This window comes from Bos mutus, chromosome 13, assembly GCF_027580195.1.
Source record: "Bos mutus isolate GX-2022 chromosome 13, NWIPB_WYAK_1.1, whole genome shotgun sequence".
Taxonomy (NCBI): domain Eukaryota; kingdom Metazoa; phylum Chordata; class Mammalia; order Artiodactyla; family Bovidae; genus Bos; species Bos mutus.
In genome coordinates this window covers 9,514,796-9,529,870 of record NC_091629.1, presented here as the reverse complement: position 1 = coordinate 9,529,870, position 15,075 = coordinate 9,514,796, and the positions used below count along the sequence as shown (strand labels likewise).

At 39.0% G+C, this 15,075-nt stretch overlaps 1 protein-coding gene across 1 annotated transcript in view; it reads right to left on the bottom strand.

Moving 5' to 3' along the window:
- MALRD1 (MAM and LDL receptor class A domain containing 1) overlaps positions 1-15,075 on the bottom strand; it is a 576,646-nt gene that overhangs the window by 186,904 nt on the left and 374,667 nt on the right. The window contains exon 30 of the mRNA XM_070382053.1: positions 8,490-8,618. Within this exon, the coding sequence (XP_070238154.1) occupies positions 8,490-8,618 (129 nt within the window). The remainder of the gene's footprint in view (positions 1-8,489; positions 8,619-15,075) is intronic.

Here is a 15,075-nt window from a genome sequence, read left to right as displayed (position 1 = left end):
CTTTTGATTTTGCATTCTTATTTACATATCTAATCTACCAACATCTGTGTAATCTCCCTTCAAGAATTTGTTTAATTCACTCCTCTTTTGCAGCCCCATAGTCCCTGTTCTAGTTCCATCGGTTTAAGCTGCCGAGCTAAGAAACCTCTTTCTTTACTGTAACCTTCATTCTATCAACCTTATAAACTCAAACTCCATCAATCATTTTTCAGAATTCTGTTATTTCTCTTGCTCAAAATATTCAGGTGTTCACATTATTTGAAAATGCCCTCAAGACTTCTAGTCCTGAGTACAATAACCTTTCTGTTGATGCAATTTTTTTAAGGCTGAAATCTCTCTTGTCTTCAAACTGTCTCTACAAATTTTTCAGTAAATTATCTCGAATACAATTGACATTTTTTTCAACTTTTATGTTAAACTACTCTCGTTTTTTGCATATTTTCTCTAGCAATTAGCTGCTACTTGTCAGTCCTTCCTTTTCTCTCTTGTTCAGGACATAACTGCAGTTTTATTAAGAGTGAAGAACTGAAGTTTTATGAAGAGTGTCTGAAGAGTCAAAAGTGTCTAAAGAGTCAAACAGCTGCTTTCATAGCTCCAGAGGTGTCTCACAGTTTATCTAAGCAATCATGATGCAATGTTCAAATTTCCCTTGTCTTCACTGGTTTAAGACAGTCTTGGGATACATTTCTGACAATGAGACTTACTAGGAAAAAGACACCTAGGAAAATGTTTCTTTATTTTTAAAAATAAGTCAAAAGGAAGAAAATCTACCTGTCCTTTCTCAGGATATCATTGCAAAGACGTGTAAGGGGAGCTGACTTTATAAGACCATTCATTATCTGAAGAAGGCAGAACTTAAAGAATTATGGAGGGCATATAGTTCTATAGTTTTGATGACAAAAGCTACTAAATTAACCAACTCTAAATTGCTTTTGGACTTCTTGCCATTTGAGAAAATATATTTTCCTTATTGTCTGTATAAGAGATGCATTTAGTTTCAAGTACTGAAAGCCCAAATAATAGTGTAAATAGACAAGAATTGATTTATCTCAATTAACAATAGGTCAGGAAGGTGTCAGTATAAGGTTGGCATCCTGTTGTTGTTCAGTCACTAAGTCACATCTGACTCTTTGTGACCCCATGAACAGCAGCACACTAGGCTCTCCTGCCCTTCACTTATCTCCCAGTGTTCGCTTAAACTCATGTCCATTGAGTCGGTGATGCTATGTAACCATCTTATCCTCTGCTGCCCCCTTTCCTTTTGCCGTCAGTCTCTCCCAGGATCAGGCCTTTTCCAATGAGTAAGCTCTTTGCATCAGGTGGCCAAAGTATTGGGGCACTATGGTTGTAGTTCCAACGTCCAGTGTGAAGCACACATTTTCCATCCTTCCTTACTGTCATCTTGTCATCCTCATGCTCCTTCACGGTTGCAAGATGCTGCTGTACTTCCCAGAGCCACAGATATTCAGGCCATTGAAAGCAATGCGAAGAGGAAAGAAGAGAAAAGCTTTTTGCCCATTCTGTCGCTTTTTATTTTTTAAAGTGATACTTTCTCCCAGTTCCCATGTATATCTCATGTGCCTCTAGTGGCTACAAAGAAGCTGCAGAAGATAGTATCTGTGGCTGGTTATAATGCTGCCCCAAGTAAAACTGGAGTTCTGTTTTTTAACAAAAACATGGATAGGCAAGTAGCAGGGATTGCTCTGCAGTCTAAACCTGTCAAGTTTCAAATTTCTCTACAAGTGTATTAATTTACCTTAATTGCTCCATTCCATCTAGCAAAAATACTTTTCCTTGAAAGTCCAACCTAGGTCCTATCTTTCTCTTTCCACATCATGTCAGTTCTCGGGTAGTGGGGGTGTTTTACAACAGTAATTATAGTTTTACTATTTAAATATTTAGCAACTTACTTCTTGGTTTTGCATTGTCACCCTAATTGTTATTTACCACTGCAGCCTGGTGTGCTACAGTCTTTGGGGTTGCAGAGTCAAATACAACTCAGTGACCTGAACAATAACAACCACTGAATTACTATAAACATTTCCATGTGATTAGGTATTATTATTAACTGCATCACATAAACCATAATGATTCCACACTAATTATTGAATGATAGATGATATGAACAATTTGAAATATTTCTTGATGATTAGTACGTATCAATATTTTTGAAATGGCTATGGCTTTAGAAAAAATAATTTCCAAATTGTGAACTTAGTCATGATTCCTTGAATGGCTTCAAAGCATTACTAACACTCTTAAACAACTGGCATTTTTCCATTGGTACAATATTCAGCCATATGGTTGAATGGTCAGTACAAACATTAATCACCTCACTTATATTAAAGAGATGGCTCCATCATTAATTATTGTTAATTCTCACATCCATGTAGCCACCTGATTTTGCAACACCAAAATATATAACATGGGCTTCTCTGGTGGTTCACTTGGTAAAGAGTCTGCTTGTAAGGCGGAAGAACCAGGTTCTACCCCTGGATAGGGAAGATCCCCTGAAGAAGGGCATGGCAATTCACTCAAGTATTCCTGCCTGGAGAGATTCATGGACAGAGGGGCCTGGTTGGCTACAGTCCTTGGGATCACAAAGAGCTGGACACGACTAGAATGACTAACACAACAATATATAACATAGAACTATTAAATAATTTCTCCTCATTGTGACATGACTTCTTGGAAAGTTGCATTCAAAAGAATTTTGGAGAGTCTGGGTACAGTGGGAAAGACTGTTGATAATGATGCTCATCACTGTAAAAGACAGGAGAGAAAGTAGCCGTCCCATTCTCTGCCTCCCTAGCCTAGAATATGAAGCACTCTTAACACATGTTTCAGGTAATATCTTCCTTCCACAAAAAAAAAAAAAAAAAAAAAAAGGACATCTTTTCTAATGTAACTGTTTCTTTTAAAAAGAATTGTTCTCCTTTCCTGTCAACTATGCATTTTTGCAACAAGAGGTAGAGATGCAAAATAAAAATTTATCTTTGCTCATAACCTACAGTCAAAATTTAGTCATAAGGAATAGCTGCATTTATTGTCTGCTGAGTATAAGGGATATGTAAATAGGTATTCACAATGACTGACAAATTTCAAGAGAACATAAAAACAACAGTACGAAAGAAGCTAACATTAATCTTCAAAGACTGAACAAATATATCCTTTACATTATTTCATTTAATTCTCAAAGCACTCTGGATGCTATTATATCTTCTGTATAGATAAGAAAAGTGAGTCTCTAAGAATTTAAATAATTGCCCAAGAAATGATGCTCAAAGTAAAAATGAAGACTTCAGTTTAATAATCTCAAAGGTCAATTCTTTCCTTATTTCTTCAAAGGTCACTTTGAAAACGTTCCATTATCCACAGTAGATTCTCTGCCTGCAGGAATCCAGTGCTGATGTCTCTGCTACATCCAAAAGATCAGCAATATAAAATACTGAGGGAGTCAATCTGAAGCATCAGTGTTAGTTGCTCAGTCGTGTCCGACTCTTTGTGACCCCATGGACTGTAGCCTACCAGGCTCATCTGTCCAAGGTATTCTCCAGGCAAGAATACTGGACTGAGTTGCCATGCCCTTCTTCAGGGGATCTTCCCAACCTAGGGATTGAACTCGGGTCTCCTGCATTGCAGGCAGATTCTTTACCGTGTGAGCCACAGGGAAGCCTTTGCAGAATCAATAAAGTCACCTGAATATCCTTGTGTGCTCTGCAATGTTCCTCTTGGATATGAACAAAATCTATCAAGATGTTTTAAGAAAAGTACTATTCACTTCTCAACATATTGCTTTTAGTTTTATGAATTCAAATATTTCCTGCTGCTGTCCATCAAAGTCATGGGTAACACTAACAGACATGGTATGTAACGGACTTCAGTTTTTGAACATCAAAAATGCCTCTGTGTGTTTTACATCAGTACCTCAAACAGCTGTGGGAAAGATAAAAATCATGTAAGGTTCTCTGAGAGGAAAAATAAATGAAACAAAAAAGCATAGGCAGCATTCACACCTGAAAAACTTTCTACTTGAAACTCTTTCTAATGTTTTAAAGTCTATTTTTATAATTCATCTACAGATGTACACACGCACACACATCATTCTTCATATGTACCCCCCAAATAACTGGTGGTAACTTTATTCCTGACAGTACCTGTTACATATAAAGAAAATAACCTAGGGATATTTTCATTTACAAACTTTTTAAAAAGCAAAGAACTTCATACTTTAATATATTTTCACCTCTAATTGTTTTTCCACAGTAGAAAGTCAATTTCTGAAACCTAATACAATGTCTTATTAATTTTCATATACCCAATATGTGAACCATGAACTTCCAAATGTTCAAGCTGGTTTTAGAAAAGGCAGAGGAACCAGAGATCAAATTGCCAACATCCGCTGGATCATTGGAAAAGCAAGAGAGTTTCAGAAAAACAACTATTTCTGCTTTATTGACTATGCCAAAGCCTTTGACTTTGGCATCATAGTAAACTGTGGATCACAGTAAACTGTGGAAAATTCTGAAAGAGATGGCAATACCAGACCACCTGACCTGCCTCTTGAGAAACCTGTATGCAGGTCAAGAAGCAACAGTTAGAACTGGACATGGAACAACAGACTGGTTCCAAATAGGAAAAGGAGTATGTCAAGGCTATATATTGTCACCCTGCTTATTTAACTTCTATGCAGAGTACATCATGAGAAACACTGGGCTGGAGGAAGCACAAGCTGGAATCAAGATTGCCGGGAGAAATATCAATAACCTCAGACATGCAGATGACACCACCCTTATGGCAGAAAGTGAAGAAGAACTAAAGAGCCTCTTGGTGAAAGTGAAAGAGGAGAGTCAAAAAGTTGGCTTAAAGCTCAACATTCAGAAAATGAAGATCATGGCATCCAGTCCCATCACTTCATGGGAAATAGATGGGGAAACAGTGGAAACAGTGGCTGATTTTATTTTGGGGGGCTCCAAAATCACTGCAGATGGTGACTGCAGCCATGAAATTAAAAGATGCTTACTCCTTGGAAGGAAATTTATGACCAACCTAGACAGCATATTAAAAAGCAGAGACATTACTCTGCCAACAAAGTAGCCATCTAGTCAAGGCTATGGTTTTTCCAGTAGTCATGTATGGGTGTGAGAGTTGGACTATAAAGAAAGCCGAGTGCTGAAGAATTCATGCTTTTGAACTGTGGTGTTGGAGAAGACTCTTGAGAGTCCCTTGGACTGCAAGGAGATCCAACCAGTCCATCCTAAAGGAAATCAGTCCTGGGTATTCATTGGAAGGACTGATGTTGAAGCTCAAACTGCAATACTTTGGCCACCTGATGTGAAGAACTGATTCATTTGAAAAGACCCTGATGCTGGGAAAGATTGAAAGCAGGAGGAGAAGGGGACGACAGAGGATGAGATGGTTGGATGGCGTCACCAACTCAGTGGACATGAGTTTGAGTAAACTCTGGGAGTTGGTGATGGACAGGGAGGCCTGGCGTGCTGCAGTCCATGGGGTCACAAAGAGTTGGACACGACTGAGCAACAGAACTGAACTGAAGTGTTTAGAAGGTGGTTCTTAGTCCAATTTAGGAATAGGAATAAATGGAAGAGTTTAATTTTTATATAAACATTTTCAATATATATTTTTACATGAAAGAAAGATAATTTACTATCTGTAATAAATTGTCTATATGCATGTAACAGCTGTCCCTCTTGTCCCATTGGATATGTACATCACTAGCACCATATTCTTAATATATTTCCTTTAGAACCTTCTTAAACTTTGCCAAGTTTTTAATGTTTTTACTGGTGATTATTAAAGCTCTACTTGTCATATCTTGTGGGGAAAATGGTGATTTCAAAATGCTTCAGAGCACTGTTTAAGAACTCCATTGAAATCAATTACTTACAGTCTATGTAAAATATACATATATGTGTGTGTGTATATATATATATTTGATTCATGTAAAAGAAGCTAAAAATAATACTAGGAACTATTAGTTAATATATTATAAATTTCATTAGAGAAAATATGCATTATAGAGGAAAAAATATTTTATAAAATTAAGATTATATATTGTAGTATTAGTAGTACAGTTTTTAAAAGTACCAACCATTTATACTTTTTTATGTGTGATTTAAAATGAAAAGATGGGGTGAATGTTGACAATAATATGCTAACTAAAATAGCCATTCACAAAAGGACGAATACTGTGATTCCACTTACATGAGGTACCTAAAGTCATCAAATGAATAGAAAAAAATTAGAAGGGTGGTGGTTGGGGGCTGAGAGTTAGGGAGAAGGAAGGGCTATTGCTTAATTGGCATAGAGTTTTAGTTTTTCAAGATAAAAAAAGTTCTGGTTATAGGTGGTGATGTTGGCTGCACAGCAATGCAAATATACTTACTGCCCCTGAACCGTAACATTGAAAGGCAAGAGTAGTACATTTTATTGCACATATATTTTACCACAATTAAAAAAAATAATGGATGCAAAAAGGAGAAATGAACACTGCAGAAGCATTGTCACTGTAGCATCCTGAAAACAATACTGAGCTAAAAATAACAAACACTTATTCACGGCTTGAGTATTACTCCTTCCCAGTGCATGTGTGATGTTTTCCCATTGAGAAGTGGAGTCTACGCTCTTCCTCCATTTAAATCTAGTCTAGACATTGTTATCTGCATGATCATTAGGAAGAGTCAGGAGGGACATTCTGAAACTTCGAAGGTGAAATCATAAATACACTTGCTATTTTTCCACAGACTCTTGCAATGCTTGCTCTTGGAACATTCACATGTGTGAATGAAAAATGTTGCCTGCCCTGTCAGTAAACAAAGGATGCTGTAGCAATTAGCCACTACCCCGTCCCCCACAGTGAGCCCTGATGGACTCAGGGTAGAAACAGCAGAATGCCTGCCATCAAGCCCTCAGCCACTGCAGCCACCACAACAGTGTAGCCTGAGGGGACTCAGGGTGGGAAAAACCAGGGTGCCACCCTAGATAGCTGAGATGGATATCAAAAGAATGATTTCAATGAGCCCACAGTCTTGCATCTTCCCACACACAGAAAAGCACTAAGTTCCTCAAGATATCTGGTTTTCTTTAATTAACAGTAATCTTTTGATGCCTGGACTACCTGCTCTTTGTTGCAAAAATTCCTATATAATCTGGCTCTTTCTGGACCTCTTGGGAACACTCCCTCAGAGCTATCTGAGAAGCTGTCTTGTAGGCTTGAGTCCTCCAAGTAGTAGTAGCAGTAGTAGCAGCATTTAGTAGTAGTGGTGGTGTTGTCAGTCATACAGTTGTGTTTGACTCTGTGTGGCCCTATGGACTGTAGCCCTCCAGGCTCCTCCGTCCATGGGATTCTCCAATCAAGAATACCGGAGAGGGTTGCCATTCCCTTCTCCAGGGGATCTTTCTGACCCGGGGATAGAACCCTGGTCTCTCGCATTGCAGGCAGATTCTTTACCATCTGAGTCACCAGAGTCCTCCAAATAAAACACAATTTTCAACTTTCATGCTGAGCATTCATTTTTTCAGTCAATACATGGTAAAGGCCAACCCCATGAAAGATGTCTGACTAACCTGTGATAGTCCAAGCCATACCAGTTGCCCTAGAGGTTGAGTCCATGCTGATCCATACAGAGAAACCAAAGAGCACACGCATGCCAAATAAGTAAGAGATATCACCATCTTGGAGGTGCTCCTCCAGGTCCAGATGTCCCAGTCTGAGCCATGTGGATCTGAGACAAACTGCCTCACTGATTCCTTCCTAAGTTACAGACCCACAAAATTGCAAACCAAACCAAAGTTGTTTGGACCACTAACTCTTAGGGTACTTTGTTACATAGCAAATGCTAATTGCAACAGGTAGCCTGTGTGGTATATGAGTTCTCATCAGTAAGATATATGAAAAAAATTCTTTGGATTTAAGTATGTGCTCATGTTTTAAAATTACATACTTGGCTTTATACATGACCTTAAAAATCATTTGAATTAAAGTTTGAATTAAAAAAAATGTGGCTCATGTATTCTTTTTCCAGTGCAATGTAATTAATAAAATTAATCATTAAACTAGTATTTATTCAAGGTGCTCATTTTTTGCCTCATCTATAAAATCAGCCATTGGGTGGGGGGGAGGAATGAAAACAGTAATGAGAATGGATGAAGACATGTAGACTGCTAGTTCAATTTCTGACAATTAGAATTCTGACTCTGCACACAGTTCTACACAATGACATAATGGGAAATTTTTGTCACACGATTTGTTATAGGTTTGCTTCAGTTTTTAGTATGGGGATAAAAAGGATGGTAGGGCTTCTAAATATCTTCAGAGAGAAGTTGGAAAAATATTTTGGCTATTCTAAGTCTACTCTAGTGCGTGAAAAGAATATTTCTTCTCACTCACCAACATCAGTAAGTTACTCTACTAATAAAGTGAAACTCTGTGCTGAACTGGCAGCATTAGAACAGGCAAACACACTTACCACAGTGAGCTTCATCAGACCCATCAGAGCAGTCTGGCTTATAGTCACAGACAAGGTGGGATGCAATACACTTCTTGTTGTGGCACAAAAAATCCGTGGCCTCTGGGCAAATCTCAGAAGTCTCTCCCACTGGAGAAAAACAAAATAACAATCACAAACATCATTTTGTAGTATTTTCATTATACTTCAGTGTTCCCTTTAGTTGTTTTATAGATCCCACAGTATTAGATAAGTTCAAGATTTGAGTCATTGCCCAAGATAGACGTTACATGACTCCCCATCTCTCAGTCACTTCTGGAACTGTTCAGCAAGTAATAGAAACTTCACTTTAAAAATATATTTTAAGCAATTAAGGGCTGAACACTGTCTATTACATAAACCCAAAATCCCAATCAAGGCATTAAAATCTTTTGATTTTTGGTTCCAGCTTAGTTTTCCAGATGCAACTCTTCTCTGAAGCACCTGCAGCTAAACTCTATCCTAGGACTGAGGGCTTCACTGAGATGCCACTCGCTCTGTGTTTTGCCACGTCCTCAATAATATTTCTTCCATTGCCTGTACTGATCATTCCCTCTTTTGGTCCTGGTGGTCTGTTCAACCTTAAGACCCAAGGAAACAACTTTTCTCTACTCTGGTCCCACCTTCTCTTTGCCATCCGAGCCTCAGGTTGGACACTCCCTATTTCATGCTGCCTAAGAGCACTTTTATTTCTATATTAAATGCTTACCACCTTGTATAAGAGCTGTTTACACATCTGTCTGTCCTTACAGACTCCAAGCTCTTTTGACACAGGATTTTTTGGGCCTAACACAGCCCTCAATATACAATTTGTGCTTTATAAATGCTAGTTATAATAATTGAAGACATAATGGTATCATCTAAAGGTGACTTAGAAAAGCAGATTGAAAAAAAAGAAAAAGAAAAGCAGATTCATGGACTTCCCTGGTCGTCCAATGATTAAGAATTGGCTGGCAAATGCAAGGGACACGGGTTTGACCCCTGGTTCAAGGAAGATCCCATATAACATGGAACAACTAAGTCTGTGTGCCACAGATACTGAGTCCATACTCTATAGAGCCTGTGCTTGGAAACAAGAGAAGCCAACACAGTGAGAAGCTGGCTCTCTGCAACAAGAGAAAGCTCAGGCAGCAACAAAGACCCAGATCAGCCAAAAATAAATGAAAAAAAATTTTTTTAAGCAAATCGACATAGAATTTTCCAAGCAATTCACATGTTTGCATATAATTTCAACTGATACAAAGTCTAATGGTAATACTTTATAGCTTCAAAATTATATACATTAAAGGTCTAAAACTATTGTTATCAGATTCAACAAATTAAATAAACCTCAGCAATTCCTTTGTTACATAGATTACTATGGTTTTGGACCAGTGTGAGTGTGGTGGCAGTAAGTCACTCAAAAATAGGCAGTATTTTCATGAAGGAAAATAGTAAATCTCTGCAGAGTTCATAAAAGTGCATTTCCATAGTCTTTGAGTCATTTCCATAATACAACAGTTAAAACATGAATAATTTCCAGAAACAATTTACCAGTAAAATGGAGTCTAAATATAAGATTGAAGAGAGGAAACCTTAAAAGAACAGCCGTGGATATCAGTAACATGAATTAAAGGTTATGTTCTTTGAGTGATTTATAATCTTGCCACATAATTTTAATTAACATTAGTGAGAACTTACTATTAACCCAGAGCAGTATGCGGACACTGTTCACTATGCAAGTCTATGCACTGGAGATTATTTTATTTTTCTATGCCATAGGCTGTGGAGTTACATAATTACTCCACAGAGGAAACGTGTTTTAATTTATAATCTAAATAATTGGTTCTTTAGTTTTAAAAAAATGATCAAGAGAGACTCCATCTCTAAATGAGGCTTACTTCCTTAAAAATATAAAATAGAAAAAAAGAGAGAGAGGAATCATAGTATAGTGAATTATAGTATAATTATTGTAAACTTGGCATAAACCAGAGTACCTATGGTATAGTTCAGTCACTAAGTCATGTCTGACTCTTTGCGACACCATGGACTGTAGGATGCCAGGGTTCCCTGTTCATGACCAACTCCTGGAGCCTACTCAAACTCATGTCCATAGAGTCGGTGATGCCAATCAACCATCTCATCCTCTGTTGTCCCCTTCTCCTCCTGCTCTCAATCTTTCCCAGCATCAAGGTCTTTACCAATGAGTCAGTTCTTTGAATCAGGTGGCCAAAGTATTGGAGTTTCAGCTTCAACATCAGTCCTTCCAATGAATATTCAGGACTGATTTCCTTTAGGATTGAATGGTTGGATCTCCTTGCAGTGCAAGAGACTCTCAAGAGTCTGGATCTCCTTGCAGTGCAAGAGACTCTCAAGAGTCTTCTCTAACATCACAGTTCAAAAGCATCAATTCTTCAGCAGTCAGCTTTCTTTATGGTCCAACTCTCACATCCATACATGACTACTAGAAAAACCATAGCCTTGACTAAATAGACCTTTGTTGGCAAAGGAATATCTCTGCTTTTAAATATGCTGTCTAGGTTGATCTCAGCTTTTCTTCCAAGGAGCAAGCATCTTTTAATTCCATGGCTACAGTCACTATCTGCAGTGATTTTGCAGTCCAAGAAAATAATGTCTCTCACTGTTTCCTTTGTTTCCTCATCTATTTGCCATGAAGTTATGGGACCAAATGCCATGATCTTGGTTTTCTGAATGTTGAGTTGTAAGCCAACTTTTTCACTCTTCTCTTTCACTTTCATTAAGAGGCTCTTTAGTTCTTCCTCACTTTCTGCCATAAGGGTGGTGTCATCTGAATATCTGAGGTTATTGATATTTCTCCCGGCAATCTCAATTACAATTTGTGCTTCATACAGCCCAGCATTTCTCATGGTATACTCTTCATATAAGTTAAATAAGCAGGGTGACAATATACAGCCTTGACATACTCCTTTCCAGATTTACAACCAGTCTGTTGTTGCGTGTCCAGTTCTAACTATTGCTTTTTGACCTGCATACAGATTTCTCAGGAGGCAGGTCAGGTGGTCTGGTATTCCCAACTCTTTAAGACTTTTCCACAGTTTGTTGTGATTCACACAGTCAAAGGCTTTGGTGTAGTCAATAAGCAGAAGTAGAGATATTTCTGGAACTCTCTTGCTTTTTCGATGATCCAATGGATATTGGATCTCTGGTTCCTCTGTCTTTTCTAAACCCAGCTTGAACACCTGGAATTTCATGGTTCATGTACTGTTGAAGCCTGGCTTGGATAATTTTGAGCATTACTTTGCTAGTGTGTGAGATGAGTGCAATCGTGGGTAGTTTGAACATTCTTTGGCATTGCTTTTCTTTGGAATTGGAATGAAAACTGACCTTTTCCAGTCCTGTGGCCACTGCTGAGTTTCTCAAATTTGCAGGACTTTCACAGCATCATCTTTTAGGATTTGAAATAGCTCAACTGGAATTCCATCACCTCCACTAGCTTTGTTCATAGTGATGCTTCCTAAGGCCCACTTGACTTCACATTCCAGGATATCTGGCTCTAGGTGAGTGATCATACTATCATGGTTATCTGGGTCATGAAGATCTTTTTTGTATAGTTATTCTGTGTCTTCTTCTCACATCTTCTTCTTAACATCTTTTGCTTCTGTTGCTGCTGCTGCTAAGTCGCTTCAGTCGTGTCCGACTCTGTGCGACCCCATAGATGGCAGCCCACCAGGCTCCCCTGTCCCTGGGATTTTCCAGGCATGAACACTGGAGTGGGTTGCCATTTCCTTCCCCAGTGCATGAAAGTGAAAAATGAAAGTGAAGTCACTCAGTCGTATCCGACTCTTTGCGACCGCATGGACTGTAGCCTACCAGGCTCCTCTGTCCATGGGATTTCCCAGGCAAGAGTACTGGAGTGGGGTGCCATTGCCTTCTCCATTTGCTTCTGTTAGATCCATTCTGTTTCTGTTTCCTTTATTGTGCCCATCTTCGCATGAAATATTCCTTGGTATCTTGGAGAGAGATTTTCTTGGAGAGATCTGTCTTCTTTCTGATTCATTTATTTTCCTCTATTTCTTTGCACTGATCACTGAGGAAGGCTTTCTTATCTCTCCTTGCTATTCTTTGGAACTCTGCACTCAAATAGGTATATATTTCCTTTTCTCCTTTGCCTTTAGCTTCTCTTCTTTTCTCAGCTATTTGTAAGGCCTCCTAAGATAACCATTTTGCCTTTTTGCATTTCTTTTTCTTGGGGATGGTCTTGATCACTGCCTCTTGTACAGTGTCACAAACCTCTGTCCATAGTTCTTCAGGCACTCTATCAGATCTAATCCCTTGAATCTATTTCTCACTTCCACTGAATAATCATAAGGGATTTGATTTAGGTCATATCTGAATGGTCTAGTGGTTTTCCCTACTTTCTTCATTTTAAGTCTGAATTTGGCAATAAGGAGTTCATGATCTGGGCCACAGTCAGCTCCTGGTCTTGTTTTTGATGACTGTATAGAGCTTCTCCATCTTTGGCTGCAAAGAATATAATCAGTCTGATTTCGGTGTTGACCATCTGGTGATGTCCATGTGTAGAGTCTTCTCTTGTGTTGTTGGAAGTGGGTATTTGCTATGACCAATGTGTTCCCTTGGCAAAATTCTGTTAGCCTTTGACCTGCTTCATTTTATAATCCAAGACCAAATTTGCCTGTTATTCCAGGTATCTCTTGACTTCCTACTTTTGCATTCCAGTCCCCTATAATGAAAGGGCTTCCCTCATAGCTCAGTAGGTAAAGAATCTACCTGCAATGCCGGAGACTCGGGTTTGATTCCTAGGTCAGGATGATCCCCTGGAGAAGGAAATGGCAATCCACTCCAGTATTCTTGCCTAGAGAATCCCATGGACAGAGGAGCCTGGCAGGCTACTGTCCCTGGGGTCGCAAGAGTTGGACACGACTGAGCAACTAAACCACACCATACCACGTAATGAAAAGGACACCTTTTTGGGGGTTTTAGTTCTAGGAGGTCTTGTAGGTCTTCATAGAACTGTTAAGCTTCTTCAGCATTACTGGTCAGGGCATACACTGGATTACTGTGACGTTGAATGACTTACCTTGGAAATGAATAGAGATCATTCTCTTGTTTTTGAGATTGCATCCAAGTACTGCATTTCAGTTTTGTTGACTATGATGGTTACTCCATTTCTTCTAAGGGAGTCTTGCTCACAGTAGTAGATATAATGGTCATCTGAGTTAAATTCACCCATTCTAGTCCATTTTAGTTCACTGATTCCTAAAATGTCAATGTTCACTCTTGCCATCTCATGTTTGACCATTTCCAATTTGCCTTGATTCATGGACCTAACATTCCAGGTTCCTATGCAATATTGCTCTATATAGCACATCCACAACTGGGTGTTGTTTTTGTGTTGCTCCAACTCTTCATTCTTTCTGGAGTTATTTCTCTGCTGATCTCCAGTAGCATATTGGGCACCTACTGGCCTGGTGAGTTCATCTTTCAGTGTCCTATCTTTTTGCCTTTTCATACTGTTCATGGGGTTCTCAAGGCAAGAATCTGAAGAGGTTTGCCATTCCCTTCTCCAGTGGACCACATTTTTTTCAGAATTCTCCACAATTACCTCCCCATCTTGGGTGGCCCCACACAGCATGGCTCAAAGCTCCATTGAGTTAGACAAGGCTGTGGTCCATGTGATCGGTTTGGTTAGTTTTCTGTGATTGTGGTTTTCATTCTGTCTGCCCTCTGATCGATAAGGATAAGAGGCTTGGATATGGAAGAATATGGAAGCTTCCTAATGAGAGAGACTGACTGAGGGGGAAACTGGGTCTTGATCTGATGCATGGGCCATGCTCAGTAAATCTTTAATCTAATTTTCTGTTGATGGGCAGGGCTGTGTTCTCTCCCTGTTGTTTGACCTGAGGCCAAACTATGGTGCAGGTAATGAAAATAATGGGCACCTCAGTGCCCCCTACCATGCAGCAGGCCACTGTTGACCCACACCTCCACCAGAGACTGCTGGACACTCACGGACAAGTTGTGGGGTCACTGCTACTTTCTCCTGGGTCCTGGTGCACACAAGGTTCTGTTTGTGCCCTCTGAGTCTGTTTTACCCTGTCCTGTGTAAGTTCTGACAGCTCTATGGTGGGGGTATGGAGGGGTTAATTTATGGTATATGGGTTGCACAAATTAAAAATAAAAACATACTGCCATTCTAAGAAATGTAGATCTTCTTTAAGAGTATGGTCAGTCAGACTGGTGTTAGGAAAGTCAGCATGGTAAATAGAAGAGGTGCATTATTTCCCTCAGCATGTCTTGTCTATCTTTAACCATTCAGTTTCTTCTTTTAGTCAAAATGACAAAAGCAGTACCTATTCACCTGGTCAACAGATATATTAAATGAAAGATAATCTCACATATACTGTAGTAAATGAGAATGAGAATGGAAAGAGCATTGGTGCTCATAGGAGCAAGCTGAAGATACCCTGGCTGGCAGAAAACAATATATGAAACAGATGAAATACTTATTTTAGGTTAAAAAAGTAAAGACTGACAGAGCCCTAAAGACCTAAAACTGAAACATGATAAATGGAAAAGTCCTAGAAAG